Here is a 14,834-nt window from a genome sequence, read left to right as displayed (position 1 = left end):
GAACGAGGATTCTTGGCTGGAGTTTCACAGCCTGGCTGGCTGGCTAATTTTAGGCTTTTGCTATGATTAGCTGGGCGATTGGGTGGTATCTGGATGAGTGATCAGTTTTTGGTCTCTTGTGCCGGGACGAACCAAGTACATGTGCGCCCGCCAGCCGGTACGCGCGGTGGTTATCAGTATCATCGACGATTCGGTGCCGCCGGCATTGCTGATTGCCATCATCTGTCAGGCGCCTTGCTGTTCGAGTTCCGCAAGAAATGGGTCGCCGGACGTTGGTTGTGGAGATCGTTTGTTTTGTAACGAGCTGCTACTAGGTAATTGCGCAAGACCCCGCGCCGAGCCGGAACCACGCGCACGCACCACGGCACCAGTCCGGAGTTGGTGCCGTGCCGTGGCCCGGCACGGGGCGCATGGCCACTGAGGGTGAGGGAGGCGCGGTGCGCGCAGTAGCTCTGCGGCAGCGCGTCGCGCCCGGCCTCGTGCTTTCCTGCTACCGCTCGGTCCGCGCGCGAGAAGGCGAGCGACACCGACACCCCGCGCGCGCTGGTGGCCGGCCGCCCTCTCGATCGTGCTCCCGACGTCCCGACGCGCGCCGTCCATCCGCGGCCGTGCAGCGCGCACGTTCCCCCGGCTTGGGTCCTCCCCTCGCGGTCGCGGCAAGCGCCCCCAGCCCGCCGACAAGAACGTGCCGCCGGCATTAGCTTGCCCTTGCCTACGGTGCTGCGCGCTCGCCGTCACGGCTCGTGCATGTACATATCGTTGCCGCCTACGCCCTCGCGCCGGATCCGTGACCGTGCGCACGGACGCGCGTACGCCGTACGGTGTTCGCTCGGGAAGCATTGGCTCGTTAAGCTCACAGGTTATTAGAGCATCAAGCACGCACGCGTAACCCACAGATCGAGATGTATAGTGAATCAAATACACAGACAGGCAGACTCTGTTATTCACAGGTGAAGCAAGCAAATTCCCCAGATCAAAAGAACGTCTACATTTCACTGCCAGATATGATCGACTAGACAAACAATCCCAAGTTGCCAACGCCGCGCCGCTTCGGCCCACACACGCACGATGTACATCCCGTTCCACCACAACGTCGTTAGCATCTCTCCATTTTTTTTTTCAGATCAGCAATCGATCTCATCAGCCAGTTCGACCGCGTCAGGATTCCGTGAGCAGGAACACGGCGGAGGCGGAGGACGGCCGCTCCGAGGAGCAGTGGTCGTCGGGCTTGCCCCTGTGGCCGCCGGCGGTGGAGTTGCGCCTCCTGTCCACGCTGGGCCGGGAGCTGGTGCTGCTCCGCATCCGCTCCTTGAACCCCCGGCACGACTGCATGTGCGCGTGCAGCTCCTGCGGCTTGAACTCCTTCCCGCATTGCCTGCACGCACGTCGCGAAAGGAGATAATATGCGTGAGACGGCAAATTTCTGTTGGGTATATTTGGACAATTCAGGCCCATCAGACTGACCGACCGGGCCTTATCGAAAAGCCCATGTAATTCATTGCCTGTAGGACGGTAGGACCGATGCACGTAACGTCAGGAAACTGTTCATGCGTCAGTATCTCTCTATGCTCAAAATAAGACCTACCGAGAAGATTCTACGAATAAAAATTTCAATCTATAAACTGTACCCTCTTTCGTCTTCTACTTGCACGAAATAACTTGACCTTTACTTGGTACAAGATCCACGCACGAACCAGTATACGAACTTGGCAAGTTACAAGCCATCTAAAGAATCCCTTCCCATTTCCGCCACGCGCAGCCGCGACCCAGCCTAGAAACCCTCAACGGCCGAGCTCTAACCAACGCAACCGATCACATGATGGTAACGGGCCGGATCTATAGTGCATGCGAGACCGAGCAACCAGCACGCAACGGCGGGGTCAGAATCAGAACCGAACAGGTCATTAGCGACAAACGAGCCCAGCCAGCAGTCGGCAACAGAAAAGCATCACATCGCAGCGGCACGGGCACTTACGAGCAACGCGGCAGGGGGGCCGGCTTGTGCGCGTCGCGCTCGCGCCCGTCGCGCTTGCCCTGCTTGTCTTTCCCGCCCCGCCGCGACCTCGCCTTCCGGCTCACGCTGCCACGCGCACGAACGCACAAAAAGTTAACAAAGGAACCAAGCAATGCGTCAGGTTTGATCGAACCTTGTGTGATGTGTGTGAATACGTGTTTGGACTCACCGGAGGCCGCAGCCGTCCATGCCGGGGCACGTCGGTGTGTGCGGCCAGTCGTCACCGCCGCCGGCAGCGGCTTCCGCAGCGCTGCGCCGCTGCCGCCGCGCAACGGGGCGGAGCGCGGCGTCGTCGGCGTCGGCCGCGCCGCACGTCAGCATGTTGTGCAGAGCGCGCGCCACGCGCATCCTCCTCGCTGGCTGATACCCCAGCGCGTGGCTCCTAACGCCGCCCGCTCCCTGCGGCTGCTGCTGCTCCTCACGCGGCGCCGCCCGCGCCACCGCCTTTTCGGTCGCCGCTTCCTCCTCCTCCTGCTGCTTCAGCTCCCGGAGCTCCTGTGACCGTGACACCTCGATCTTGCTCACCACTTCCTGCTGCTGATGTTGCCTTTGCTCGCGGAGACCCTGCGGCTCCTCGACCTTGAACGGCGCCGTACCACGGCGCGCCGACTCGCAGCCTCCCGGCGAGTCCTGGTCGGCCGGCGGCGGCGGCTTCGGGGAGCTCTCGCCGGAGTCTGGCGTCAGAACAACTTCCACGGGGTGATCCTGATTGCGCGGCGTCTCTTCCTCCTCCTCCCGTTTCTTCTCGGCTGGTACGAACAGCACGTCAAATTGTTAACCTTAACGCCGAAATGATAAGAAAACACATTCTACAAGGAAGAAATGGTAAGAAAACTAGGCCACAAACAAATAAAGTAAAGCAAAAAAAAAAAATCACGCGTGGATGAGTCACCTTGCGAAGGAGTCCTTCTTGGCGCTTGGACGCAGGGAGGAGGTGTTCCACGGACGTCGCAGCCCTTGAGCACGTACTCGTTGTCGGAGATGGGCGTGATGAGGTCGTCGTCCTTCAGGTCCTGCCACACGTACCCGGCCTTGTACTTCCTGAACAAGAATCAGCTAACGCAAACGATCATGAACAAGAATCAGTTAACGCAACTATCATGAACGAGGAAATCAACAGATAGAGCTGTACAAGATCCATACGGATCAAGAAGTTATTAACATAACAGGGCAGTAAATGCAAATCAAAACTGCCGAAAAAATGGAAATAAATTGCAAGGGGAAAAAATATCCATGGTCATTGATGGAAAGGCAAGAACTGGACAACAATTCATCGATCACCAATTCACACCATACCTTTTGTAAGACCACGAGTAATTGTCCGGCATGTCCTTGCCGCGGAGCTCCGAGAGCCACCTCTTAACATCTGAACGAATCGATCCACCACGAACGATGAGCCGCATTGATCGATGAGTGATGCGAATGGATTTCGCCGGAGGATTAAGAACAGGCAGGCAGGAAGAAAGAGAAAGGCACGTTACCGCGGAGGCGGACGCCGGCGCGGTTGAGGTGGTTGACGCGGAAGAGGTGCGGGTGGTCCGTCCTGCCACCGCGGCTCAGGAAGTACACCACGTTGATCCGCCTCACCTCGCCGGCGGCTCCCTTTTCTGCCCCCTTGTGCGCGTTCATGATGCCGCCCTCCTCCTCCTCGTTCTCCTTGTTAGTATCGCCGTCGACGACGGCGGCGACAACGAGAAGGACAATCCGAGGGAACAAGAAAATACCACCAAATTAAATCTGCGTGCGCGCCAGCACCTGCGCCCGATCTCCCCTATTTAAATCGATCGGGACGCAAACAAAACAAAACAAAGCCGATTCTTATTCGCAGGAGGGCAAGCGAAGAGGGAGGCCGGCGCCCGGCGCCCGTCGCGCATGAAGCCGACGACGCAAAGATTCACGGGCGGATCGATGGAAGAGCGCGTGGCTCAAAATGTTGGCGTGGGATTGGAGGGCATGGCAGAATAATACTAGAGGAGATGAGATGAGATGAGAGGGTCCCCTGCAGGTTGCAGGCCCCCCTCTCTCCCTGTGCGTAGGTCTGGGGAATCTACCGAGTGGATTATAATACGACGGTGATGGTAGTGTTTGGATGGGGTTAATCGCTATTTATATGGCTCCGGTTTGGTGATCGATGGCGATGGCCCACCTCGTATTAGGAAATTAAACGGGAGGAATAAATCGCCGATCGAAATCGCGCTGCGGACCGTGCATTTTTTTTTTGTTTGGGAATTTCTCCCCGCTTTGATCGTTACTACTCGTCCATCCAAATTATAAGTCGTTCCAAGAATCTTGGAGAGTCAAAGTACCTCAAGTTTGACCAAATTTATATAATAATATAATAATATTTATGATGTCATCTAAGTATCATTAGATTCTTCATCAATTATATTTTCATAGTATACCTATTTGATGTCATAAATCTTTATAATTTTCTCTATAATTCTGGTTAAACTTGAGATGCTTTGACTCTTCAAGATTGTTAGAATAACTTATAATTTGGGATGGAGGAAGTATCTCGGTGCTTGTAGTAAATAAAATATAGTCACCGTGTTTGATGATCCACGGTAACTTTATCTGTGTAGCGCCGTAAGAAGTGGTATAGTGCAAGATGGAACACTACTACTACGCACTTGTTAATTGGAACGTATAGCAGCTTGTAACAATAAAAATGAAGGATTTTCCGTGTATGTTCGTCGCCACAAACAAATAGCTTGTGGGGCGGCTGTTATCTGCGCCTGTCGTTCGCTTACCAAACCAATCCAACCTCGAGAACTCCATCAACAGCAGTGAGTGCCCACCTAATGGTAAATTCGAGCAGCAATGCCACCGCATCCCAAGTTAGCAATTCTCGAGCTCCAAGGACCAGGAGCGAGCCATATAAAATGCCGCCTCTTCTGAAACCGAATGTGTTGAATGGGGGCCCTGCTACTAGTACCTACTGTTTTTTAAGGATCCTGCTGTGAAGGACTGTGGCTTCGGTCCTCATGAACCTGCCATTTGGTTTGAGAGCATGGCCGGGGCCAAAGATAAACCCTGTCCGGTCGGTCGTGGCCGGACAGGGCCCTTTTCCAATTCCTCTCGCAGCAGGCTTGCTACGGTTACGGTACGCACCCCTAGGAAGGATGGAGTGGGACAAATGCAGCTCTTTTGTTAATGATCGCCTCCCGGACTTGACGTCTAGACATCGATATTGACGGCTGCAACAGCTTCAAGGTGCGTTGCAGGCGTCGCTTTCCTTTTTTTTCTTATATACTATTTTAAAGGTATATCAAAGCATAGCAATGCAAACTCCATTCTTTCGTTAAATGTTGTTTATTAAACCCTTTGTATAAATCAACCTTTCTATTCGGTCATCAACAGCTCAGGTCCATTTAGCTTCGGTGACCAAATAGATCCATCATCTTCGAGGAAGAGGAAACATAAGTCCAACACACGTTATGGAAGACTAGGGATTACTAATCCGCCCACGCGGGAAGCCTTCTCCCTCTCAGACTCAAGAGTCAAGCTAGCCCGCCCTAAACAAGAAGTAGCTTATTCTTTCTACTATGGCGGATGAAGCAAACCAAAACGCACAACGGCTTTCGCGCTAGTTGCTCAACCCGTTGCTTGTTCGGAAGAATCCGCAAATGAATATTCTTTATTTCTTCTCGGGCAGACCCACTTTTTTCATTGGAATGCACATCTTTTTCCGTAAATGATCATCTACAACCGAAAGACTGACGTCTTCCTCTACTCGATCCTTAGTGAAAAATTATCCCTCCACCTCAATTATTATGATCCTCATAGCCTTTTTTATTTGCATCCTCCCCCTGGATCTATTCCTGCTGCGTCCACGTCCTTTGCCTCCAGCAACTAGAGTTGCATCATCTTGTTCATTATTGAGAATAGGCCTCTTCTCACACCATACCAGTTCTTTTTTAGTTGAATCTTCCCGTTCTGGCTTATTGAGTGTATAGATTCTTTTTGAAATGCAATCTATTCCCACGTCACTCTTCTCATAACATATCCTATTCTCCTAGTACACAGACACTATTACCAATCTTATAGAATAGATTCATGTGCCATGCTTGCTTGCCTCACATTCCTAATGTATTGTTGACAACGCTTGCAATAGGGTGTAGTAGTGTTGCGCTGGGTCGTCTTGTTCGGAAGCTGATTGAGAAGATATGCTGGCGAAAATAGGATGCGTAAACCTTGAACTCATCATAGCTATGCTATGGCTATGTACTAGTTGACGAGCTTGCCTCCAGTACTTGATAGATGCCCATGGCCCTCTATCTTCAAGTGATCTTTGCCCATAGGCATAGTAGTTGTAGCGAAGCGGCATATATCGTAGTTGTTCGGATAGCAAGCTACCTGACGTGATGAGGCTACTAGTGCCCTCTTCCTCTGCATGTAGAAAAGGAAGAATTAAATCAATCAAATTACGAGAAGCTTCATAAAGTGCTTCTTCAGGAGTTAAACTTCCATTCGTCCATATCTCTAGAAAAAGTATCTCGTGTTTTTTATTTCCATTCCCACAAGAAAAAAAATACTATAATTCACATTTCGAACAGGCATGGATACAACACCTATAGGATAACTTCCATCTTGAGAGTTCTTTCTGAGTTCCATATGATATCCGCGATCTCTCTTGATCTGTAACTCAATACAGAAATCAATGGACTCTCTCAAGTTAGCTATAGGTTGTGTTGTATCAACGATTTCTATGGAAGGTGGTAAGATTATATCTTGAGCGGTTATGTATCTAGGACCTTTGACGCAAATTGGTGTGTCTTTAACTCCATAGAGATTACTTCACTTAATAAAAATAAAAATTCTTCTAAAATCTTGATCTCTTCAACCTGCTCATGACTTCGTGAAGTAAATCATCGCCCCTATGATCCAACCAATTGGGAGAGAATCAATAGACTCCTTTTAGGGAGCAATTCATACTTCCCGAACGCAGCATACAACTCCATGTTGTACTGCGCTCTTCAAGTGTGCTTCTTCCCCCTTCTCCCCCTTACCATGGCAAGTCCTTGGGAAATAACTTTGATGGGCAAAAAAAAAAGGAAGGGGTTAAGAGACCCTCCTGGCCTAACCCTATACACTCTAAGATCCTTTTTCAAACCTGCTCTGCTCCCATTTTGAGTCAAGAGATAGATAAATAGCCACATCCCATTACACTGATCGGGTGCGCTCGTAGTGACTTAGGGGATCGAAGACCAAGAAGTGGCTTATTTATACCAAGCATTCCTCTTATGGCTAGATCCAATCTCTTGGTCCCTATGAAAAGGAAAAAAATTTCACATTCTTCCTTTCAGGAAGGGAGCATTAGGGAAGTCCTATTGATTACTGCTTTCTCCAGACCGCTGGGAGAAGCATGAAAAAAAGGCTCGAATGGTACGATCCCTCCGTCACCCCAGGATGAAAGGGGTGATCTCGTAGTTCTTGGTCTGTGAAGAAGAACTACCGTATAAGAAAAGTAGTAGTATAACTACCGTTCACTTGTGAGGTTTTCCTTCTTGAAGAACATGGAAGCACTCTAGACTTGATACTTTCAGCAATAGCACTGATCATTCGTGGCCTCAAACTTCTTATATCAATTCCCTGAAGAACCAGCAATGTGCATCAAAATTTCCTCTCTAATGTTTCCAGTCTACCTAACAATGACGGCTTGGAATGCGCTTTGCCGGCCAGCTAATGCCGGTGGTGAGAAGAAGGTTAATTGGATTGAGGCGATGGCCAGATGCAATATGTTCTATGAGAATTGGGTCCGAGATGAGTCTGACCTTCTCTACCCCGAGGGATCATGTCCTCACATTGATTAGTCCTTCAACTGCTACCTCAACGGCCACCCTAATAAAGCTTACCAAAGGCTTCGGTGGCAACCCACTGGATGTAGCATCCCAAGGTGAGTAAAGTTTACTTGAACAACTGTGCTGTTTTTTTGAATCAATTAGTTCTTGCCTTCTTGTGCGTAAAAAATGAAGTTAAATGATGCTTACAATTAGGTTGAACCCAACCGATATGTTGGAGAGGCTGAGGGGAAAGAGACTGGTGTTTGTCAGTGATTCACTCAACAGGAACATGTGGAAATCCCTTGTTTGTATCTTGAGGAATTCTATCAAAGACAATAGGAAGGTCTTTGAGGTATCCGAGAACTGCAAATTCAGGGTTGAGGGATCTTACTCTTTCTTGTTTCAGGTAGTTATGCAATGCTTTTGGTATTCCATGTTTTGTTTCTATTTCCAATTCCCCGAAAACGCAGCAGGAGTTGTTCTGTTATTTGTGCTTGTTTGAGAATTTAGAACGAACACTTATGTGCAAATTTCCTATTGTCTAGGACTACAATTGCAGTGTTGAGCTCTACCGCTCCCCTTTCCTTGTTCAGGAATGGGATATGCCAATCGGACATGGAAAGAACAAGGAAACTCTTAGGCTTGACATAATCAATCGCTCATCCCCGAGGCAAGAATGCGGATATCATCATCTTCAATACTGGGCACCGGTGGACGCATGAGAAAACTTCTCTAGGGTAAGATATTGACGGCAACGTCTGATTCATTAGAGATTTACATGTTATGTTGTTCTGCATTTCAAGTGTTGCTTACTGTTCCAAGTATGTTAAAACATCCTACAGGAAAGATTACTATCAAGAGGGCAACCGTGTATATAGTGAATTGAATATCCATGATGCTTATCGGAGAACTCTTAACACCTGGGCTAAGGTAACTCTAGTGGGAGAGCCGTGTTATGGGTGACCTTGTTGCACGGTTCAGAGAGCACTAGTGTATGTGATGCAAGTGAACGTGTACGAAAAAGCTGTCGTAAAGTTTCATTGTTCATTCCATCGTTGACCCTATCTATGTTTCTACGATGGCCCAAGAACACGCTCATTTTTCAGCCGCAGAGAGACTTTTGAATTGTGAGGTACCATTATGAGCTCAATATATACGAGTGTTATTCTGTGAAATAACTCGAATTTCAAATCATTCGCTTGCTTCAACTACTCATGCTATGGATGTGGGAGCATCAACTCCATTCCTTTGGGCTTTTGAGGAGTGAGAGAAATTGTTGAAATTCTATGAAAGAGTCCCGGGAGCCAGGATGCATGCCAGTTTCATACGACCTGGTGGAGTGGCACAAGATCTGCCTTTTGGCTTATGTCGAGATATTGATTCCTCCACACAACAATTTGCTTCTCGTATCGACGAATTAAAAGATATGTCAACTGGCAACCATATCTGGAAACAACGATTAGTGGATATTGGTACTGTCATTGCATAGCAAGCAAAGGATTGGGGATTCAGTGGTGTAATGTTAAGAGGTCGTGCAACATGAAGACATTGATAGCAATACGGGGGAAGTTACCATCAGGCAACAACGGTTCTGCCCGACCCTACAAAAGCATGCATATGTTGTCAGTGAAGATTTTGTGTGAAGCCTTGGAGACGACGTACCCGAGGCTAGGGTGAGCTGAGGGGGCACAACATAAGTGAGCGAATGTGTGTAAGCCCAGTCAAAGATTCCTATTCTAGGCGGGGCGGGCCATCAACCTTCGAATGGTGTTGGTCCTACGGACCATGAACGGATTCGCCTCTGGCCTCTAGGCACGTCGGAACCGCATGAGTTCACCAGGGTGGAGCACGGTCCACCAAAATCAGCATAGGTTAGGTGCTATTGATGGAATATGGTAAGCCCATCTTTCTCCATATGAAAGTGCTGCAGGCACATAGAGATGTGGGTAGTGGAAGTCTCAAAAAGCAAAGGCTGAGCTGTAGGTCACGTGACCTGCACCGAAAAGGTGGCTGATTAGGGTTTCTCCTGGATCAAAGTAGATCAGCTCGCCAAATTCGTTGATCGAATTGTGCGCCCTGGAACGTCGAATGAAAATACGTGGTCTTTCGACAACCCTATTTATATGATAGGCTCGGCCCCTTTCCCCTATCCCTCTCTTATGTTTAGGAGCGGGATCTGCCCAAGAACGACCTGTGGTGGTACGGAAGCTACGGACTCCGCAAGCGTCCCGCACTCTCTGAGAAAGAAACTCCTCAACCATCACAAGATAAAGAAGTATGGCGTTGTGTCCGACTCTATTGGTCATAGTTCCTTGCTGTTGCGGCCGGTGCTCGTTTGCTGAATCACCATATCATAAGGAAAGATGCCTCTTGGAGCATCTGAGAATGATTCGAGCCGTATGAAGGGAAACTCCTATGCACAGTTTGTTTTGTGGGGGAAGGAGCCCGACAGGTCCCCCACTGACTTGGCTCGAGCCTAAATGAAAGTGAAAAAGTGAAGTGGTAGGCCTACCAATCCCAACCTGAGGTATGCTGGGATTCGCGAAGAGCAACACCTTACGATGTTCTTGTCCAATCGGATCTTGACGTACCATAGCAGTAGGTACCAGAGGAGATCGCTATGATCGTTACTGTATTAATATGGATGACTTATTAATCGAGAGAGACCCGAAACCAACAAACAGCCCAACCCGACTGCCCAGATCTAAGGTACAGAGCGGGCCGGGACATGTTGGGCTCGACTAGAATAGAACTGGGCCTTTCTTGCCCAATGTCGTCTATGCTGGAGGGCCCAACTCTAATAAAACAGCCAGTAGTTGGCACACATGCGTATCGTGTTGTGTTCAAACAACATGAGCAGTAGTTTCAAAACAACAACAACAACAACATGAGCAGTAGTAAACATATGCCGGATCGGATGCACGAGCAACATCTGCATCAGACCATGTCCATCGTCTGTCCGATCCTGAGGCTTAGAACTAACCGGGGGACTTGCGATGAACTACTATATATAGGCTGAAAACATCATCACCAACAAAGGGCGAACACACGCGCACACACGTATTTTTGGGCTGTACATGCAGATATGTACTATGATGTATCTCTGGGCTGGGACGGAAGCATATGCTGTGGTCGGATCAGCTCACGAATATGACCGACGGGTCGCAGCAGCACTCGTCTATGAGGCAGCAGCAGCACAGGGCAGCAAGGCTGTGTGTCCAAGATAAAAGAGAGCACGTTAATTAGCACAAAGACAGACAATTTTTGTTCCTTTTTTGAATTTGTCAGTACTACATCACTTTTCGAGATCTTTATAAATTTTCTACTGATCATCATGTTTTAACTGCCGGCAGTCAGTTCATATGCTGAGCATGACCGCTTAGTGCTTACCATCCTTCGAGGAAGCTCGGCTCCCGCCTCGGCGGCGGAGCTGCGTACTGGTACTGCGGCGGCGCCATCACCGGCGGCCCATTGTTGTAATACCCTGCGTGGTCGGTGCAGACAGTGAGTGCAATAAACACACGGGCCATGCACGAAAAATTAATTAAAGCTGAGCTCATGCACCCATGCATGGCATCACTCTCTGAACACGAACTGCTCGGCTCGCTCATGCGACGCACGCGTAGGACACTTACCCTGGGGTGGCGGGTACCCGTACCTCCGATCGCTCATGGTGGTGAGTCTCCGGCCGATCGGCGTTGAGTTCAGAGGTGGCGGCTCTTGGGCACCGTGCTCTGCTGTACCGTGGAATGGAAGAGGAGACGAGCTCCGGTTTGCCGGCTATAAATAGCGTTGCGGCGGTGCGCGAAGCACTTGGAACTCCATGCCGAGAGCACCCGAAGTGTCCAAAGCATCCTGCGTGCGTGCGCCGGTGTCAGCGGATGGGTCGCTGGGGCCTGGGGAACGCAGGGAAGGGAAACGAATAAAGCCTCGTCAGACCTTTTGATCTGCTAGAAGCCTTTATCTTGCCTGATGAAATCTCTTTTTTAAATCCGACCCGTTCTGCGCCTTTTTTATCCTTACCTTTCTCGTTCTTTTGCAGATTCCTGTCTCTAGCTTTCAAGTTTCCCTGCCGTCTATCTCTGTTCTGCACCTGCCTTCGGTTTACAAGCGTCGAACTTTAAACAAAGCGTTTGAGGGGCTCGATCAGCGGCTGCATTGGTTGCAAGCCGCTGAAGGTGCCGATTCGCAGCAGCGACGACGCAATCGGCAAATGCAAGCAGCCACACGAAGACTTAACGGCGGAGCAAGCAGAACGTAAACCTTGGCATGGCAGTGGGTGCCAGACTGCCAGTGCCGATTGTGAACGCATCGGTTTCTTCTTCAGGGAAGATAAGGAGAATCGTCCGGCGACGGGACGACGAGAATAGCCGGTACGCCGGTGAGATCAGCGCGCAGGACAGAACACGAGCGTTGCGGTCGCCGATTTGGTCTTGTCGTCCGAATGAGCATCGGCTGCTGGTGGATTCTGATTTCTTTCGCACACGGCAGGTCAGGTCCATACCAGACCACCATTATTCTCGAGAGCTTTCGGCGGCCTAGCTGCCCATTTGGCATTTGCGCTGGCCAATGCAGCAGCGAGCGTGGACAATGCGGCGGAGAACACGAATGGCAATATTCGCGACGAGAAAATACTACATAGCAGCAGGAGACGGGATGCTAACAGGCTCAGGCCTTCGTCAGGCAAGTGTCTGATACCACCGCTTTTAGGTTCGCGACACTTGCCCGATCCAGGAATTCTGTGAGCTACAAGGAGGATTCCAGGAGAGAAGGGACGACACTTTGGATTCCAATCTAGAAGAGTGGCCCTTTCGGAGATGCACCATATAGCGCATCAGCGGACCGGTGGGAGAACATCGCCAACGTTAAACAGCACACTGATTTCGGTGACTATTAAGTATTAACCCTTATAGAAAACGGAAAAAAGAAACCCGTAAAACCAGATCAGTACTTCATCCGTTTCAAATTGTAGGTTGTTTTAACTTTTCTAGATTTATAGATATTATCATGCATCTAGATATAGTGTATATTTATATGAACCTTAAAAAGTTAAAATGACCTACAATTTGAAACGGAGAGACTCCTAGCATTTTCGGCCTTGCTTCACCACCGCTAGATTATATTCTTGTCTAACAAAGGAAACTTTATGTTGGATACGATAGCAGGATCGTATCTACTTTATTCTCTTATATAACTTCTTAAAAAAATAAAACTAATTCGATTGGTTCAATATATTTACTGATCAGATTTGTCCTTTTGTTTTTTGGGTACAAGTTAAGTTTAAACTTCAAAGTTTATAAGGGAGATAGATAACATCAAACTTATATGAAAAAATGGGGGCTGGTATTTGATATGTGCTTGAATTTTCATTAGGTGGTTTGATTTAAATCTAACATTCCAGCAAGCAGTATTGTTCTTCTTCATTTCTCCGTTAATCTTGCATTGAACACCTTTCTCGATTGTGCGTCTTCATCAACAACGTTGCCGGGTTGGCCATCGTTTTTCATGATGCTTTTCCACCTTTGCTGGCGGTCCGCTACCCTGTGCGGCCATGCCTCCCTTTAAGCATATGGACCCTGGAGAACCTCTTAAAACCGCGTTTGGTTTGGAGACAAGTGGGATGAGGACATCCCTACAAAGAAATATACCGCATAGATTCGGGACGCCCCCGTTTGGCAAAAACGAGCGGACGGGTTCGTCCCACTTCAACGCCGTCGCCTCCTGTCTGACAGGCGAGCGTGAAGAGCCGGCGGTGGGCGAGCTACGCGGGCCTCCATGGCTGGCGGGGGCGAGCGCCGCGGCCCTCCATGGCCGGCGGGGGCGAGCTGCGCGGGCCTCCAGGGCTGGCGGGGGCGGCGCTACCCGGCCCGCCTCCGACGGTGCCCGTCCTGGGGGGCGGGACAGCCAGGGCCGGCGGGCGCGGGAGCTGGCTTGCGACGATGGATGGGGAGAAGATGGGGGCCGGATTGAGAAGATAAAGTTGAGGAGAGAAAAAAGAGGATGACATGTGCATCCATGGATGACATGTGGGTCCCACTAAAACCTGCAGCTAATGGTGTTACCCAGGCCATCCGTCCCTCATTTTCAATCGATCATACCAAACAAAAAACTAGGATGAATCCATCCCTCTCAACCAAACATCAGACAGGACGATCCCATCCCGAAAAATTAGGACGGGACTGTCCCATCACTCCTTGTCTCCGAACCTGGTTTAAGGGACGAAGTAGGACGGGACGGGACGATCCCACTTCGTCCCGTGTTTGGTTTGGAGACAGGTGGGACGGGGATATCCCTATGAGGGAATATACCCTCCAGATGCGGGATGCCCCCATCTACCAAAACGAGCGGACGGGGGCATCCCACTTCGCCCCCGTCACGCGTCGTCCGTCCGCACCGGCGGAGGGGGCGAGGTTGGGCGGTGGCCAACCACCGGCGGAGGGGCAGAGCTGGGGCGGGGGGAGGGGGGGGGGAGCCGCTGCGGAGGGGCCAGCGTGGCCGGCGGGCGCGAGATCCGCCACGGCTGGCGCGGGCGAGCTTCACCGCGACCGGCGGGCGCGAGCTCCCCCACGGCCCCTGAGATCCGGCGGGCGACGGCTCGAGGCCGGCGGGGCCCGATTCACGGGCGGCGCGCCCGGGGCAAGCTCCCCCGGCGGCACAACGTCGAGCCCAAGAACGGTGCCACGAGCGGAACCAGGGTGGAGGAAGAAGATGGCAGTTAGTATGATAGGTACCCCACGAACGGTGTCTAACAGAAGGAGAAAACGGTGCTCGTCCCGTCTACAGCAATCTCTCCAACCAAACAAAAAATTAGAACGGACCCATCCCATTCAACCAAACATGAAATAGGATCATCCCATCCCGGAAAACTGGGACGGGATCATCCCGTTCTACATTATCTCCCATCCAAACGCACCCTAACTCTGTCTACCTACCGATGCAAATCAGGATGTAGACATTCACATGGATAGATGTAGGGATGGAAATGGTACGGATGCGGATAGAATTCGAATATTTTTTGTCAGATATCCATATCATAG

The 14,834-nt window shown here is 50.4% G+C and overlaps 1 protein-coding gene, 1 long non-coding RNA gene and 1 pseudogene across 2 annotated transcripts; 1 reads left to right on the top strand and 2 right to left on the bottom strand.

Annotated features, from left to right (window-relative positions):
* Nucleotides 1–910: 910 nt before the first annotated feature.
* On the bottom strand, nucleotides 911–4,068 carry LOC101754226 (uncharacterized protein KIAA1211). Its single transcript, XM_012846210.2, has 6 exons — nucleotides 3,496–4,068; nucleotides 3,311–3,380; nucleotides 2,907–3,055; nucleotides 2,184–2,763; nucleotides 1,976–2,080; nucleotides 911–1,375 (listed from the first exon to the last, which is right to left on the bottom strand). The coding sequence occupies exons 1-6, from the start codon at nucleotides 3,641–3,643 to the stop codon at nucleotides 1,159–1,161; spliced, it is 1,269 nt and encodes a 422-aa protein (XP_012701664.1). The 5' UTR covers nucleotides 3,644–4,068; the 3' UTR covers nucleotides 911–1,158.
* Nucleotides 4,069–7,737: 3,669 nt separating this feature from the next.
* LOC101784358 lies at nucleotides 7,738–9,340 on the top strand (annotated as a pseudogene).
* A 1,069-nt stretch (nucleotides 9,341–10,409) lies between these two features.
* On the bottom strand, nucleotides 10,410–11,598 carry LOC101753960. The gene is made up of 3 exons (XR_215285.2): nucleotides 11,433–11,598; nucleotides 11,188–11,281; nucleotides 10,410–11,007 (listed from the first exon to the last, which is right to left on the bottom strand). It is a non-coding gene; the product is annotated as an uncharacterized LOC101753960 (long non-coding RNA).
* Nucleotides 11,599–14,834: the final 3,236 nt, after the last annotated feature.

Source organism: Setaria italica, chromosome V (genome assembly GCF_000263155.2).
Source record: "Setaria italica strain Yugu1 chromosome V, Setaria_italica_v2.0, whole genome shotgun sequence".
Taxonomy (NCBI): domain Eukaryota; kingdom Viridiplantae; phylum Streptophyta; class Magnoliopsida; order Poales; family Poaceae; genus Setaria; species Setaria italica.
Note: the sequence above shows the minus strand (reverse complement) of the source record. Positions and strands in the feature narration are given on the sequence as shown.

Coding starts and splice junctions, on each gene's coding strand:
- LOC101754226 (XM_012846210.2), bottom strand. CDS start 3,643: ATGAACGCGCACAAGGGGGCAGAAAAGGGAGCCGCCGGCGAGGTGAGG. Junction 3,056..3,310: donor TACTCGTGGTCTTACAAAAG/GTATGGTGTGAA, acceptor ATTCTTGTTCAG/GAAGTACAAGGCCGGGTACG. Junction 2,081..2,183: donor ATGGACGGCTGCGGCCTCCG/GTGAGTCCAAAC, acceptor TGCGCGTGGCAG/CGTGAGCCGGAAGGCGAGGT.